Source organism: Ranitomeya imitator, chromosome 1 (assembly GCF_032444005.1).
Source record: "Ranitomeya imitator isolate aRanImi1 chromosome 1, aRanImi1.pri, whole genome shotgun sequence".
Classification (NCBI taxonomy): Eukaryota; Metazoa; Chordata; class Amphibia; order Anura; family Dendrobatidae; genus Ranitomeya; species Ranitomeya imitator.
In genome coordinates this window covers 164,083,748-164,102,076 of record NC_091282.1, presented here as the reverse complement: position 1 = coordinate 164,102,076, position 18,329 = coordinate 164,083,748, and the positions used below count along the sequence as shown (strand labels likewise).

At 41.4% G+C, this 18,329-nt stretch overlaps 1 protein-coding gene across 2 annotated transcripts in view; it reads left to right on the top strand.

Annotated features, from left to right (window-relative positions):
• LIX1 (limb and CNS expressed 1) overlaps positions 1-18,329 on the top strand; it is a 285,142-nt gene that overhangs the window by 208,287 nt on the left and 58,526 nt on the right. For both annotated transcript variants that reach the window (XR_011318406.1, XM_069752093.1), the window contains exon 4: positions 5,947-6,042. Coding sequence is in view for 1 of the 2 variants with exons in the window: in XM_069752093.1 (XP_069608194.1) it covers positions 5,947-6,042 (96 nt within the window). In the remaining variant the exon portion in view is untranslated. The remainder of the gene's footprint in view (positions 1-5,946; positions 6,043-18,329) is intronic.

Below are 18,329 nucleotides of genomic sequence, written 5' to 3'. Positions count from 1 at the left end.
GGCCTTGGTGGTAAAGTGCTTTTTTGTGTCTGCATCTTGGTATGGTAGAAGCAATACATTTAAATGCACACTGGAAGTTCAGAATGACTTTACTCACGGTGAAGCAACAAGCTTGATGGTTAGAGTCTTCAGAAGGGTAACCTGTTTTATGATTGCAATTTGCAAATGTTCTCCCAAGAAGAAATCGTTTGAAAAGAGGTGGAATCTTGGAACAGCACCCCCTATTTTTCATCTCTTTTGACAGCAATATACTGTAAAATCAAATTGGCAATCTTGGGCAATTCTGTGTACTACTCACAGTTGCCATGTTTTAGACCCTCATACTCGAGCACCAACCCCTTTGCTTTCTCATTGTTGGCAAACATCTTCACTCCCAGGCATCAGCAAACATACTCTCTACATTTTGGCATTCTCATTGCTTGATGTTGTGGGCAGCTAATATTCTGGCAGAAGCAATGTTCATTCACAGGAATAATGATGCATAATAAATATATTCACCCTATTTCAACAATGGCAGTACTCTCACATTTGACAGACTACGAGGCAGCAGTTCAAGTTTGCTCTTTGGTGGCCCCTCAATGCATAGTAAATAGTGATGAGTAACTTGCTCTTCACTACTTGGTACTCGCCCGAGTATCACTATGCTCGGTGTACTCGGCGAGCACCGAGCATTTCCGGGATTATTTGGCGGTAGCTCTGGTCTCCACCTTTAAATTTTGGCGCTTTTTAGAGCACCAATGAACATGCAGGGATGCATTGTAATGCCGCAGCCATCTTTGTTGTGGTATTACAGTGATTGGCTGGCCGCACAGCATCATCAGGTCTATAAGATACCTGGCGCCGCCCTGCTCGGCGCATTCAGCTCCAGAATCAGATAGTGTAGGGAGAGCTGCTGCTGAGATAGGGTCAGATTCATTCTATTATTAGTTAGTGTGGAAATACCATTGTTCAATCCACAAATTCTGATAAGCCAACAGTCCTTTTTAGGGCTAATTCAGGGGTATATAGATTGCAGTGTTAAGTATGCTGGGGAGTTTATGCGAACATATCCGCATCAGTGCAAGGCATGCAGGCACTGTATGTGAGTATATAGATCTCACTGCATATATCAAAAGGCACCATTACTGTCTGCTGCTGCGTATTTTATATATACCTAGCTGCAGGTATCCGTGGCCAGGATTTTGTTTTTTGCACCTTATATCTGCTAATTGTATTACAAAGCAATCCATAGACCCTTTTTTTCTACATTTATTTGCTTTGTCACACTGCAGACTACAGCCAGGTCACTTAAATAGAGCGTGAAAATCTAACAATTTAAAATGTTTTTTTTTTGTCCCAGGCATCAAATGTGAGGGCGCAGAAAATTCTGGCCTTTTTTTTGGTACTATAGTATTTTTTGGAGTGTCTTACAACATTTTTGGACACCATTTTGCTGACCAACAAATCTTTAGCTTGCCCAAAAATATTTAGATACAGTTCTTATATTTATCACTGTGATTTGTACGCCACACGCATATCATTGCACTAAATATCTTTCAATTTTAGTACTCCAATTTTTTTTTGTGTCATAGCCTACATATTGACACAATTTTGGTGGGCCCCCCAAAAAAATCGAGGCCACATTTTGATCAGTCTGTTATCTCAGTCAGATGCCCGGTCTATCTGTGGTCTACAAATACTTGCTTTTCAGGCATACTTTCCACTTTTTTGTTTGTCGGCTACCTTTGGTCTATACAGTATTTTGGGTTAAAAAATTTTTTTTAAAAACTCCAGGCCACATATTGAAATAGTCTGTTATCTCAGTCAGATGCCCGGTCTATCTGTGCTCTACAAATACTTGCTTTTCAGGCATACATTCCACTTTTTTGACGTTGTGTTAGCCTACCTCGTGACAGTAATTTTCTTTTCAAAAAATAAAAAAAGGCCACATATTGAACATTGTGGTTTCTCTGTCAGATGCCTCCTCTATCTGTGGGTTAAAAATTGTTGCATTTGAGTGCTCCTTTGAACTGGTTTTGGTGTGTCTTACCTTAGTTATTAATAAAACTTGTCAAAAACATAATAAAAAAATTACCAACATTCCATTGAATTAAAAGTGTATTTTTTCGGCACACTGATCACATAAAAATACTAAGAATACTAAGAAAAATAAAAAGAACTTTTAAAATATTTCAGTAGTCCATTTAAAATGGGCAAGGCAAGGACGGGGAAGTGGACGTGTGCTAATGGTGCATGCAGAGGACAAGGCCATGGCCAAGCTGAAAGTGGGCCACAACAAAGACCCACATCTTCTTGCTCGACCTTCCTGTCCCAGTTTCTAGGGGACCGCAGCACACCACTACTGAAGAGCAGTGTGAAACAGTTGTTGGTTGGATAGCTCATAATGCTTCCAGTTACTTTGCCACCAGCACCACGTCTTCCACATGGTCAAGCCTGAGTAGCCGTGAGTCTGGACCGCATATTACTCACCCTGATCCTCCTTCCTCCCACCATGCAGCGTGCCCTGAGACAACTAATCCAACACTTGGACTCTCCGAAGAGCTTTATACTTTTCCCTTTAAAGATTCCGGACTCTCAGCCGGTCAACTTGAAGTGGGGACAGACGAGATCGCATGTAGCAATGCCCAAAAATTTGAGCAGCCATGGTCACACGAAGGCAATGGTGGGAAAGTGTCACAAGAGGTGGACGATGATGAGACACAATTACCAGAAAGTCAGGAGGAGGAGCAGGGTGCGGATGTGGAAGACGAGGTGGTGGATGACATAGTAACTGACCGAACCTGGCAGGAGCACATGCAGACTGAGGACAGCAGCACACATGGGGAAGGAGGCATAGCACCCCAACAGGCAGGAAGAACAGTGTGATGGCCACAGACAGAAGGCGTGCATCCGTTCCCTGTAATACCAAGATGACGGAAGTTGCCCTTCCAACTGTTAGATCTTTCTGAGTCTGGTTATTTTTTAAAGAGTCTGATGATAACCTTTAACAGGCCATTTGCAGCACCTGCCATGCTTGCATCAGCAGGGGTAGCAAAACTACCAGCCAGACCACCACCAGCATGATCAGGCACATGGCAGCAAGGCATCCGACTTTGTGGGCCGAACCCCAGGCTCCAGGAACACTGTCTGCAGGTGACATCACTGCTTCTTCCACTGTTTTGCATACAAGCCAATCCTGAAGATGCCTCGTCCTCTGCACCTGTTGTTGCCCACAGTCAACTAGCACCAACATCAAGCCTGTCCACGTCCTTGTCCCAGCGCAGCCTTCAGTTGTCTATACCCCATTCATTGGAACGCAAGCGGAAATACGCAGCCAACGCCCCACAGGCCACAGTACTAAATTATCACATTTCTCGTCTGCTTGCCCTCAAAATGTTGCCTTTTAGGCTGCTTTCACTCATCATTTTTTTGCCATCAGTCACAATTTTGAAAAACTGATGCGACGGATCTGTTTTTTCGCTGGATCCGACAAGCTGATCCAGTTAGTTGGATCCTAAAAAAATCGGAGCATGCTCAGTTAAAAAAAATGGAATCCATTGCCAGATTCCGTCATTTGACGGATCCGGCGCCCTAGAATTCCATTCTAGCAAACGACAGACATCGCTGTCCATTTTTTCGATGGACACAAAAAAGTTACTATGTTCGTTTTCTCCAACCATCGGATAAACAATTTTCGATGGATCCGGCGAACGACAGATGAAACGTGAGGCCATCCGTCGCAATTCATTGCTAATACAAGTCTATGAGAAAAAAACGGATCCGGCGGCAACATTCGCTGGATCCTTTTTTTTAAAAAAAATTGCGACATAAACCACATTTTTTCCACCACTTAAAAAAAAAAACCCTCTGCAAGTTTGACATTATAGTAATTTATACAAGTCATCATCCAAATTCATAACTCACATTGCAAAAAATATGCCACCATGTACCGTAGCTACAGTTATGGCCAGAAATATTTGGACAGTGACACAAGTTTTGTTATTTTAGCTGTTTACAAAAACATGTTCAGAAATACAATTATATATATAATATGGGCTGAAAGTGCACACTCCCAGCTGCAATATGATAGTTTCCACATCCAAATCGGAGAAAGGGTTTAGGAATCATAGCTCTGTAATGCATAGCGTCCTCTTTTTCAAGGGACCAAAAGTAATTGGACAATGGACTCTAAGGGCTGCAATTAACTCTGAAGGCGTCTCCCTCGTTAACCTGTAATCAATGAAGTAGTTAAAAGGTCAGGGGTGGATTCCAGGTGTGTGGTTTTGCATTTGGAAGCTGTTGCTGTGAGCAGACAACATGCGGTCAAAGGAACTCTCAATTGAGGTGAAGCAGAACATCCTGAGGCTGAAAAAAAAGAAAAAAATCCATCAGAGAGATAGCAGACATGCTTGGAGTAGCAAAATCAACAGTTGGGTACATTCTGAGAAAAAAGGAATTGACTGGTGAGCTTGGGAACTCAAAAAGGCCTGGGCGTCCACGGATGACAACAGTGGTGGATGATCGCCGCATACTTAATTTGGTGAAGAAGAACCCGTTCACAACATCAACTGAAGTCCAGAACACTCTCAGTGAAGTAGGTGTATCTGTCTCTAAGTCAACAGTAAAGAGAAAACTCCATGACAGTAAATACAAAGGGTTCACATCTAGATGCAAACCATTCATCAATACCAAAAATAGACAGGCCAGAGTTAAATTTGCAGAAAAACACCTCAAGAAGCCAGCTCAGTTCTGGAAAAGTATTCTATGGACAGATGAGACAAAGATCAACCTGTACCAGAATGATGGGAAGAAAAAAGTTTGGAGAAGAAAGGGAACGGCACATGATCCAAGGCACACCACATCCTCTGTAAAACATGGTGGAGGCAACGTGATGGCATGGGCATGCATGGCTTTCAATGGCACTGGGTCACTTGTGTTTATTGATGACATAAGAGCAGACAAGAGTAGCCGGATGAATTCTGAAGTGTACCGGGATATACTTTCAGCCCAGATTCAGCCAAATGCTGCAAAGTTGATTGGACGGCGCTTCATAGTACAGATGGACAATGACCCCAAGCATACATCCAAAGCTACCCAGGAGTTCATGAGTGCCAAAACGTGGAACATTCTGCAATGGCCAAGTCAATCTCCAGATCTAAACCCAATTGAGCATGCATTTCACTTGCTCAAATCCAGACTTAAGACGGAAAGACCCACAAACAAGCAAGACCTGAAGGCTGCGGCTGTAAAGGCCTGGCAAAGCATTAAGAAGGAGGAAACCCAGCGTTTGGTGATGTCCATGGGTTCCAGACTTAAGGCAGTGATTGCCTCCAAAGGATTTGCAACAAAATATTGAAAATAAAAATATTTTGTTTGGGTTATGTTTATTTGTCCAATTACTTTTGACCTCCTAAAATGTGGAGTGTTTGTAAAGAAATGTGTAGAATTCCTACATTTTCTATCAGATATTTTTGTTCAACCCTTCAAATTAAACGTTACAATCTGCACTTGAATTCTGTTGTAGAGGTTTCATTTCAAATCCAATGTGGTGGCATGCAGAGCCCAACTCGCGAAAATTGTGTCACTGTCCAAATATTTCTGGCCCTAACTGTATATCAGTGCAAAAATGGAAAAAGTTATGGTACTTAAAATGAGAGGAAGAAAAAATTAAAGTGCAAAAATGAAAAATTGCCGGGTCCTAGAGGTTATTAATTAGCACAAGTGCTTAGTTCTATAAGAGGGAGATGTACTCTGAATGCTCTTACACGCAAATTTTTTTATTAAGATAGGATTCAGTTAACTTAGAAATCATAGGAAGGAGAAAGGAAATGTTTATTATCTGATGTTCATTATCTTTTTGGACGGGTTTTTAATTCTTTGTAATAGTTTTTCCCAACTTGAGTCACAATACTGTATCTTTTGTATACTCACATACATATAATTGTATTTCTATTTTGCGTCCCACAGGGTAATGAGGATGATGCTGATGATCCTAGTACAAGCATTGGTTCCTATCATTATATGTTGGAGGCTAACATTGGAAAAACTATGCTAGAATTTCAGGTCAGTATCATAAGTAATACCATTTGTGTATTTCTCAATTTTCATAAAAGTTTCTTAACATCAGAATTGTCTGATATAGTATAGAGATATAAATGAATATAAATGATATATGGAGGTTTCAGGAATGTATAAAACACTAAATTGTTTAAAGATGCTGGATATATTTCAGATGTGTGAGCAGGAATCTTGTCTGTGCTGCATCCGATTTTCATTATATAATTGTAAAAATATGTCCGAAGGTCGTGGATATCAGTCAGTGCAGTGTAAAATGGTGTAAGGAGGACATGATGGAGTGTCAGAAAGGTGTTTTTGGAGTCTGGCATAGGATAATGATTTATATCATGCACAGTCTCCCAGTGGCTGAAACAGGTCTTTGTACAGTGGAGAACTCTACATACTGTATGTACATGTTGTTAATAAAGGGGTTATCCAGGATTTGAAATATTTTTGCTTGAGAGTCTAAGAGCTAACAGGCCGGTACTCGCTAACTGTTCTGCCCGGTTCCCCTCTCCGTTGACTCAGAGTGGTCACGGACCGCTCCTGACTGCAATTCTTTGACTTCTGCTATCTACTTCATGTCGTCAGAGCAGCGGCTTCTCTTCCATTCTGCTCTGTTGACGGGGTGCTCAACCGATGTCATGCTGATTGCCAGCAAGATCCCCGCTGTCTAACTGCGGGGAGCGAGTCGGCTGTCAATCAGTCTACAGCAATACCCCATCATGCCTCGAACCAGAAGAAGAAAAGCTGTTGCGTTGATGAGTGAGGATTGCCCGACAGGAGGATTGCCAAGCTAAGCTGGCAGAGGTTATCCCCGTGCAGAACAGGCATGCAGTTGGCAACTGTCTGCCTGTATATTCTTAACCCCATACACAGAAATATTAAAAGTCCTGGTTAACCCCTTTAAATGATTTGTACTATCCTCAGCAAGTGCTTGTAATAGTACTCAATCATGTCCAACCTTGAAATAAATATTATATCTCAATAGGTAAGTCTGTCATCATGAACCACCATACATTTCCAAAATGTGTATAGATGACTGAAACCCATTTGGCTCTGCTCAGTCTTCTAATCTCCGGTATCCAGTAAAAATGCCAGTGCCGTATGGTCACATTACCGGATAAAGAAACGTACAGTAAAAGACAGCGGACGACGATCTGTCTCCTAGTGCATAGATGTTAGCAGCCCCTAGTAAAGGCTGATGCTAGTGTTTACTGCACCCCCACAGTTGGAGTTAAATCAGTGGTAGTTTTCTTTTGAACATGGTACCACCACTACAGTGGCACTTGCTGACAGGCAGACTCTGAACTTATTAAGGTGTTATATAGCAAGCAAAATGCCTGCTGATATTGTTTTCTAGGATGTAACTAATGAAAAATTATCAGGCTAAATGTTTTTTTTCACTAAAATTTCTCTTTAAAAGTTTACTAGTTAAGTGGTTATAAATCCATACTACTATTCGGACAACCCATTTTCAATTCTATATCCCCCTTATAAAATAAAAACAACCTGTACTCACATCTGGTGCCAGTGTCACTCAGGGCTTGTGTGACGTTGTTGCGTCACGTGAGCCCTGCAGCCAATCAGCGGCCAATCACCTGGAAAAGTGCTGCTGCTCTCTAATTACCTCCAAATGTCCGAAAGAAGAGTGAAGCAGCTGCTGCTTCAGAACTCACATGACATAACAACATCACACGTAGACAACCCCTTCTCAATTACTATATTCCCCTTTATGAAATAACGTCCTGTATTCACGTCCGGTGCCAGCGCCATTCCAGCAACACCGGCCCAAGGCTTTCTGGGGCTCGTGTGATGTTGTTAAGCCATGTGAGTCTTTAAGCCCTTTTTTTAACAGTTTGTTCTTGATTCAACTCCTCTTCCTGTGACTCTCTTGAACCAGACTTCCCACATTATAGAGTTGTAATATGGTGCCATAGATTTGATTCAACAGAATTGCAGGAAGTCAGTGTTACATCCATCCATTCATTTTTTTTGAGTTCATACATTTTTAACATGCATTTTTTTGGAGTGTTTTTCTTCCTATAGAAAAACCAATAAGAAAATGCCTGAAAAAATAAATGCCATGGCCAGAGCATGAAAAATGCCCCAAAAATGTACTGCTTGTAGTTTCAATTGACTTACAGTCAACATCTGGTCACAATGGGTTTAAAAAAAAAAGCAGCAAAAACAGCAGGAAGAAGGCAACATTGTTTTTAAAAAAATTATTAGGTGTAAAATTATCCAGGATTTTTTTTTCATTGAGTTACTGATTCAGTGGTTAGTTTTTCTTTGTAGAAGTAGGTGTAATAATACATTCATGAAATTCAAGACATCAAAGAAGGAGCTGCCAACAATGTCTGAAATTTGCTGTACATTGGGGAAATATAAGAAGGCAAAAGGATAGCTGTGCAGTTAGCATAACAAATTGAATTCAACACAAGCTTTTTACTGTGCCCCAATACTAAACATTTCCCCATACACCACATAAAAGAGAAGTAGATGGTGCCAGCGGAAAGCAAAGGGACCAGATGATTGTAAATGGGAGGAAAGTCAAATCCAAACATGCATCGGCCAATTATCAGAGCAGATTAAATAAACATTTCCAATGCTTAGATGCTGATTATTTAGGGTGTGATGAGTGTATCCCCATAGAGCTTGTTAATGCAAGTAAATTTATTCTACGCGATCAGATACCCATGAATAAAACATACAACACTACAAAGAAAAAGAAAATATCCTCTAAGGTAAATGAACCTACCATATTTTTTTTCCAGCAGGAAATTAGTTCTTTCCTCACCTCCAAACATTAATAGGTGAGAACAGTGAGTGGCCAAAAAAAAGACTCCGAAAACAACTCTTCGGGGATGGTTGAAATGAAACACAGCAGGCGGTACGGTTACAGCATTTGCCCACATTTATACTTCCATGAGAAATGGATAGATTTGCTGTACCAGGTTTAAGGCAATCAAAATTGTTAATTGAATTTTGGTTTTGTTCAATTATTACCCAATGGAATAGTTTTTTCTCTATTCCATTGGAAGTGGAATTACAGAATATTTGTTTTAGATGACTACACTAAAGGTTGGCTATAGACTTGGCTGTAGAAGTTGTACTTGAAAAACATTACATAAAAGAAATAATTGAACATGACTTGCTTTATTGAAGACATTACCGTATATACTCGAGTATAAGCCGACCCGAGTATAAGCCGACCCCCCTAATTTTGCCACAAAAAACTGGGAAAACTTATTGACTCGAGTATAAGCCTAGGGTGGAAATGCAGCATTTACCGGTGAATTTCAAAAATAAAAATAGATCATTATTTCCCCATAGCTGTGCCATATAGTGCTCTGCACCTTTCATTATTGCCCCATAGCTGTGCCATATAGTGCTCTGCACCGTTCATATTGCCCCATAGCTGTGCCATATAGTGCTCTGCACTGTTCATATTGCCCCATAGCTGTGCCATATAGTGCTCTGCACCGTTCATATTTCCCCATAGCTGTGCCATATAGTGCTCTGCACCGTTCATATTTCCCCATATCTGCCATATAGTGCTCTGCACCGTTCATATTTCCCCATAGCTGCCATATAGTGCTCTGCACCGTTCATATTGCCCCATAGCTCTGCCATATAGTGCTCTGCACCGTTCATAGTTCCCCATAGCTCTGCCATATAGTGCTCTGCACCGTTCATTATTGCCCTATAGCTGTGCCTCATATAGTGCTCTGCACCGTTCATATTTCCCCATATCTGTGCCCCATATAGTGCTCTGCACCGTTCATTATTGCCATATAGCTGTGCCCCATACAGTGCTCTGCACCGTTCATATTTCCCTATAGCTGTGCCTCATATAGTGCTCTGCACCGTTCATATTGCCCCATATCTGTGCCCCATATAGTGCTCTGCACCGTTCATATTTCCCCATATCTGTGCCCCATATAGTGCTCTGCACCGTTCATTATTGCCCTATAGCTGTGCCCCATATAGTGCTCTGCACCGTTCATATTTCCCTATAGCTGTGCCTCATATAGTGCTCTGCACCGTTCATATTTCCCCATAGAAAGCTGTGCCATTGCCTCTGCTGCTGCTGCTGCAGTAAAAAAAAAAAAAGCCATACTCACGTCTCTTGCTTGCAGCTCCCGGCGTCCAGTCCCGGCGTTTCTCCGCTCTGCCTGATCAGGCAGAGGGCGCCGCGCACACTATATGCATCATCGCGCCCTCTGACCTGAACAGTCAGAGCGCAGAGACACCGGAAGATGGAGCGGCGCCCGGCGGCTGGAACGTGGACAGGTAAATATGCGATACTTACCTGGTCCCAGCTCCTTCCCCCGGACAGCTGTCTTCGGTGCCGCAGCTTCTTCCTCTATCAGCGGTCACCGTTACCGCTGATTAGAGAAATGAATAGGCGGCTCCACCCCTATGGGAGGTGGAGCCGCCTATTCATTTCTCTAATGAGCGGTCCCACGTGACCGCTGACAGGAAGAGCTGCAGCACCCGAAGACAGTGTGACAGGCAGGGGGAGCGCCAGGATCGCTGGAAGCAGGTAAGTATGCCTCAGCGCCCTCACCCGCCGACCCTGCCACCCACCTTGACTCGAGTATAAGCCGAGAGGGGCACTTTCAGCCCCAAAATTTGGGCTAAAAATCTCGGCTTATACTCGAGTATATACGGTATTTCATTACTTCAGAGATTTAGCAGTGAAGGGAATCTATCAGCTGGGTTTTGACATACAAGTGCTTCTCACAAAATTAGAATATCATCAAAAAGTTACCGTAATTTATTTCAGTTCTTCAATACAAAAACTATAACTCATATATTATATAGCGTCATAACAAACAGAGTGATCTATTTCAAGTGTTTATTTCTGTTAAAGTTGATGATTTTGGCTTGCAGCCAATGAAAACCCAGAAGTCATTATCTCAGTAAATTAAAATACTTTATAACACCAGCTTGAAAAATTATTTTAAAATCCAAAATGTTGGCCTACTGAAATGTATGTTCAGTAAATGCACTCAATACTTGGTCGGGGCTCCTTTTGCATCAATTACCGCATCAGTGCGGCATGGCATGGAGGCGATCAGTCTGTGGCACTGCTGAGGTGTTATGGAAGCCCAGGTTGCTTTGATAGCAGCCTTCAGCTCATCTGCATTGTTGGGTCTGGTGTCTTTCATCTTCCTCTTGGCAATACCCCATAGATTCTCTATGGGGGTTAAGGTCAGGCAAGTTTGCTGGCCAATCAAGCACAGCGATACTGTTGTTTTTAAACCAGGTATTTTGGCAGTGTGGACAGGTGCCAAGTCCTGCTGAAGAATTAAATTTCCATCTCCAAAAAGCTTGTTGGCAGAGGGAAGCATGAAGTGCTCTAAATTTTCCTGGTGGATGGCTGCGCTGATTTTGGTCTTGATAAAACACAGTGCACCTACACCAGCAGATGATATGGCTCCTTAAACCATCACTAATTTTGAAAACTTCACACTAGACCTCAAGCAGATTCCAGCAGCAGTCCACTCCTTGTGAATCTCCCCCAAATTTTTGAATGGCCTTTTCTTAACAATCCTTTGGAGGCTGCGGTTATCCCGGTTGCTTGTGCACCTTTTTTTACCACACTTTTTCCGTCCACTCAACTTTCCATTAATATGCTTGGATACAGCACTCTGAACTGCCAGCTTCTTTAGCAATGACCTTTTGTGGTTTACCCTCCTTGTGGGGTGTGTAAATGACTGCCTTCTGGACATCTGTCAAGAAGGCAGTCTTCCTCATGATTGTGGAGCCTACTGAAACAGGTTATGGGACCTTTTTAAACTCTTAGGAAGCCGTTGCAGGTGTTTTTTGTTAATTATTCTAATTTACTGAGATAATGACTTTTGGGTTTTCATTGGATGAAAGCCATAATCATCAACAGTAACAAAAATAAATACTTGAAATAGATCAATGTAATGACTCTATATAATATATGAGTTAAATTTTTTGTTTTGAAGAACTGAAATAAATGTACTTTTTGATGATATTCAAGTTTTGTGAGAGGAACCTGTATATGATTTATTGCTCTATACAATTGCCCTGCAGTCCAACAGTGAGAGAACTCTCTGATCACTGGTGGTTCCACCATTAGTCCCAAGAATGAGGCTTTGCAGAGTTCTGTCTGAATGCAGTAGAGGTCAATCATGCACACCTCTTGTCCATTCATTCTCTATGAGACTGTCTGACAAAACCGAGAACAGCACTTGTTGATTTCTGGCAGTTTTCAGTTTTTGACATATTTATTTTAAAGGGAACTTGTCAAGCGATTCCTACTGCCCATGGTGTGGTCAGCATGAATCGCAGCCTGGCTGTGGCATTTTAGATAAATATAGTTTGAAGATTCGGCCGCGCTCAATGATGACTTTTCTAAGCGCTGCTGGTGATTGATGGTACTTTTCCTCGCATATTAATGCAGAGAGATCTGCCAATTGTCTTGTAAGCATATTTTCTCTAAAAAAGAATGGTATATACCTGGTTACAGACATGCAGTGATTCATGCTGCTTGTGATTTGGGCAGCATGAATACCCTGAAAGGTTCCCTTTAAGGTTAATAGTTATTGACTAAAGTGCACTGACAATACAATACTCTTTCTACTGCCCAAGCAGACTATCACACAGCAGATCTACACTGAAGGAGCTGCACCCACTCCATACAGCATGGGAGATGGCTGCTTATACAGCCAGCAACCGAGAGTGACTGCTGTGATCGAGCTAGCTCAAAGCAACATTTTGACCTCAATGGTGACAGCAGAATTAAAGAGGTCAGGACTGATGAGAGGAGCAGTTATTTCTTGACCTTCCCTGTACACGATGTGTTCATGGGGCGTAGAAGGACAATTATGGGCTTACAGAAGGTCCCTGTGTCTGCCATCTTACCACATCTATGAAGCCCGGCTCATGGCTGGGCTTCATACAGACCCTTAATTTTCCAATACACCAAAATACCACAGTATATTAAATGGAACCTGTCACCTGAATTTGGCGGGACCGGTTTTCGGTGATATGGGCGGAGTTTTCAGGTGTTTGATTCACCCTTTCCTTACCCGCTGGCTGCATGCTGGCCGCAATATTAGATTGAAGTTCATTCTATGTCCACCGTAGTAAACGCCTGTGCAAACATGCAGCCAGCGGGTAAGGAAAGGGTGAATCAAACACCAGAAAACTCCACCCATATGACCGAAAACCGGTCCCGCCAAATTCAGGTGACAGGTTCCCTTTAAACAAAAAAGCATAAAAAATGTTAAAAAACTTAAATATTTAAATCACCACCCTCTCACCAAAGTTAAATAGCAAACTCTATAAATAAACATTTGGAATTTCTCTGGGCGCAATTGTGAAAAATAATAACATATTAAATATTTTTCCATAAAAAAAAAATCACCATAAAAAGAAATGAAATAAAAAGAGATCACAAAGTCATATTTACTCTAATATAAACTGGAACGTGCGCTGCAGAAATACAAGCTTTTGTACACTGATTACGACGGAAAAATAAAAAGTGATGGCTCTTAGAATATTTCTTTTAAGTATTACAACAAAAAAACGAAATTTGGTATCACTATACTTATATTGACTGTTATTTTTACTTTAAAGTGATCATTAAAAAAAACAAAAGTAGAATTATTGTTATTTCTCAATTTTTTTGTGTATGGTTAAATGACTTCAACTCAGCCCGCCAATACAAAAAAAAGCCCTCACATGGAAATGTCAATGGAAAAATAAAAATTAAATTTCTTTTGCAAGACAAGAAGGAAAAATAAAAAGGCAAAACCAAAAAAAGGCAGCATTTCCAAGGGGATTTTCAGCATTTCCAAGGGGTTTTTCATACTTTTTTAAATTCATATTGTGGTTTTAGTTTTTTTAAAGATCAGAATATAATAATAGTCCACAAAAAAAGTGTGTAGTACAGAATTACTTTTTTTTTTTATACGAAGCCAAAAACTAATCGTGTTCCTTAGAACTTCTGCATAACAAAACCAGCTCTTCCATGTATGGAAGAAAACCCCTTTCTGCAATTCAGTATGAATTAACTAAACCTGTAATCTGCTGCAAAACATTAGAAAGGTCAGCAGATAAGACCTCACCACTTTAGTGCTAGCCGTAAAAAAATCATTTCGTAATGTGTTTGTGCTCTTAGCCATAAACGTGTCACTTCCTTCCCCATTCGCAGGCCACCCACGATTCCAATAACCCATTTTATGTTCTTTAAACCACAAGTGAAGCATGGTTACTGAACACATGTGACATGGGCAGAGTTTATGATCTGCTCAACTTTCCAATATCTAGCACTTTGTAATATGTTGTTTCAGGATTGTTTACTGGTGGCATTTTATAACGAGCACGATCTGTAATAAGTGTTCTGTAAGAGCAGTAACTCGCAGATTTGTTTCATTGTCTATGTACCATATTGGTTCTGGCAACCCAATTCAGGTCATACAATCCCCCTCACTGGCGCTAGCGCTGACAATCTTAAAGAAAACACAATTAGAATAGAAGAAGTAACAGACCACCACCTCATCACACAGAAATTCACCATTTGGGCCAAGGAGTATAGGTTTCAGGAAAGGCTGTGGCAGGTTTCAGAACCGGGGTTTGCGGCTGCAGTGAGTTTATAATGAAATAAAGAAGTAACATTTCTTTGAAGAACAGACCCACTGAAATGCGTTGGCATCTGATTCTTCTTTTTATTATATTATCCACTTTAGACAGTTTTATTTACTTTTTTTTTGCCATTTATGAAGCAGTAACTTTGTTGGGAATGAAAGCATTTTTGGATAATAGTTACGCTGAAAAAAGTTGTATAAGCAGTAATGGATAGTGATGTAATCTATTGTATACTAAAGACAAACAAGTATACATTTGTCATTTAAAGGGTTATTCTCACAATCACATTATTTTTATAATGCACAGATAAAGCATACTTATTGCTAATATACAGAGTAAGCCCACCAGTAGTTTTTCTTGTTTCTTTCTGTATTTCCATCGCTATCTGCCCCTTTGTGCATTCAGATTTACATAACTGAATGGATGGTCCTATTCTTATACTATTCTTATACTGCAAAATCAACATTACCCAGCAGCACCCTGCTTGTCCTCAGTGCTGCAGAGCCCTCCCTCTCTCTCTGGAGTTCTCTTGTCTAAGTTGGTGATTAAGATCTGTGCTAGAAGCTCTCTGACTCATGAATGTCAGCTTTGCAAGCTATGCTCAGCTGCACATACCACAGATATTTGGTACATTGTGAAGCTAATCTCTCTCTGTTCTTTTGTGCACTGTATGTGGCTTTCCGCAACTCTGCCAGCCTGATTTTATATTCTGACAGACAGATTTTATATTCTACCTGTCTGATTTTATATTCTGCCACCTGTGTTGTGAATTCTGTGGCCAAGCTCCCTCCTGTGGTCGTGAGTGGTACTTCGGCTGGTTCTGTCTATGAGCTTCCTTTGGTGGATGAGAGTGGTACTGCGGCTTCTGACTTTCCTTCCTCAGGTGATGAGGTTAAGTCGTTAGGTGCTGCTCTATTTAACTCCACCTAGTGCTTTGATCCTGGCCTCCAGTCAATGTTCTAGTATTGGTCTTGCTTTCTCCTGGATCGTTCCTGTGGCCTGTCTATCCTGCATAAGCTAAGTTTTGCTTGTGTTATTTTTGTTTGCTATTTTTTCTATCCAGCTTGCTATATTGGTTTTTCTTGCTTGCTGGAAGCTCTGGGACGCAGAGGGAGCACCTCCGTACTGTTAGTCGGTGCGGAGGGTCTTTTTGCCCCCTCTGCGTGGTTGTTTGTAGGGTTTTGTGTTGACCGCAAAGCAATCTTTCCTATCTTCGGTCTGTTCAGTAAGTTGGGCCTCACTTTGCTAAATCTATTTCATCTCTGCGTTTGTATTTTCATCTCAACTCACAGTCATTATATGTGGGGGGCTGCCTTTTCCTTTGGGGTATTTCTCTGAGGCAAGGTAGGCTTATTTTTCTTTCTTAGGGCTAGCTAGTTTCTCAGGCTGTGCTCGAGGCGCATAGGACTGGTCAGGAGCGCTCCACGGCTACCTTTAGTTTGGTTGGATAGGATTAGGGATTGCGGTCAGCAGAGTTCCCACGTCTCAGAGCTCGTCCTATGTTTTTGGTAATTGTCAGGTCACTTTGTGTGCTCTGAACTTCAAGGTCCATTGTGGTTCTGAATCACCTGTTCTTAACAGTACTGGAGGCCCAAAGTACTAATGCTTCTCAATAGAGGGAAAAGAGAAGTTCTGAGACCATTTTTTTTTCTTTGCACTGTGTTCTGTCTTTCCTTTCCCCTTTACATCAGGGTGGTTCAGAACACAGGTGTGGACATGGACATTCAGGGTCTGTACTCTTTGATGGATAATCTCGCTATAAATGTACAGAATATTCAAGATTTAGTGGTTCAGAATCCTATGTTAGAACCTAAAATTCCTATTCCTGAGTTATTTTCTGGAGATAGAGCTAAGTTTTTGAATTTTAAAAATAATTGCAAACTATTTCTGGCTTTGAAACCCCGCTCCTCTGGTGACCCAGTTCAACAAGTTAAGATCATTATTTCTTTATTACGTGGCGACCCTCAAGACTGGGCATTTTCCCTTGCGCCAGGAGATCCTGCATTATGTAATATTGATGCGTTTTTTCTGGCGCTCGGATTGCTGTACGATGAACCTAATTCAGTGGATCAGGCAGAGAAAAATTTGCTGGCTCTGTGTCAGGGTCAGGATGAGATAGAGATTTATTGTCAGAAGTTTAGAAAGTGGTCCGTGCTCACTCAATGGAATGAATGTGCGCTGACACCTATTTTCAGAAAGGGTCTCTCTGAAGCCCTTAAGGATGTCATGGTGGGATTTCCTATGCCTGCTGGTCTGAATGAGTCTATGTCTTTGGCCATTCAGATCGGTCGACGCTTGCGTGAGCGTAAATCTGTGCACCATTTGGCGGTATTATCTGAGCATAAACCTGAGCCTATGCAGTGCGATAGGACTTTGACCAGAGCTGAAAGGCAAGAACACAGACGTCAGAATGGGCTGTGTTTCTACTGTGGTGATTCCACTCATGCTATTGTCCTAAACGCACTAAGCGGTTCGCTAGGTCTGCCACCATTGGTACAGTACAGTCGAAATTTCTTTTGTCCGTTACTTTGATCTGCTCTTTGTCTTCCTATTCTGTCATGGCATTTGTGGATTGAGGCGCTGCCCTGAATTTGATGGACTTGGAGTTTGCTAGGCGCTGTGGGTTTGTCTTGGAGCCCTTGCAGTGTCCTATTCCATTGAGAGGAATTGATGCTACGCCTTTGGCCAAGAATAAGCCTCAGTATTGGACCCAGCTGACCATGTGCATGGCTCCTGCGCACCAGGAGGATATTCGCTTTCTGGTGTTGCATAATCTGCATGATGTGGTCGTGTTGGGGTTGCCATGGCAGTGTAAGCGGTTTATACCTTGTGGGAATAAAAGGACTAGAAATAGGAAAAACCCAATGTGGCTAAACAAAGAAGTAAGACAGGCAATTAACAGTAAAAAGAAAGCATTTGCACTACTAAAGCAGGATGGCACCATTGAAGCTCTAAAAAACTATAGGGAGAAAAATACTTTATCTAAAAAACTAATTAAAGCTGCCAAAAAGGAAACAGAGAAGCACATTGCTAAGGAGAGTAAAACTAATCCCAAACTGTTCTTCAACTATATCAATAGTAAAAGAATAAAAACTGAAAATGTAGGCCCCTTAAAAAATAGTGAGGAAAGAATGGTTGTAGATGACGAGGAAAAAGCTAACATATTAAACACCTTCTTCTCCACGGTATTCACGGTGGAAAATGAAATGCTAGGTGAAATCCCAAGAAACAATGAAAACCCTATATTAAGGGTCACCAATCTAACCCAAGAAGAGGTGCGAAACCGGCTAAATAAGATTAAAATAGATAAATCTCCGGGTCCGGATGGCATACACCCACGAGTACTAAGAGAACTAAGTAATGTAATAGATAAACCATTATTTCTTATTTTTAGGGACTCTATAGCGACAGGGTCTGTTCCGCAGGATTGGCGCATAGCAAATGTGGTGCCAATATTCAAAAAGGGCTCTAAAAGTGAACCTGGAAATTATAGGCCAGTAAGTCTAACCTCTATTGTTGGTAAAATATTTGAAGGGTTTCTGAGGGATGTTATTCTGGATTATCTCAATGAGAATAACTGTTTAACTCCATATCAGCATGGGTTTATGAGAAATCGCTCCTGTCAAACCAATCTAATCAGTTTTTATGAAGAGGTAAGCTAT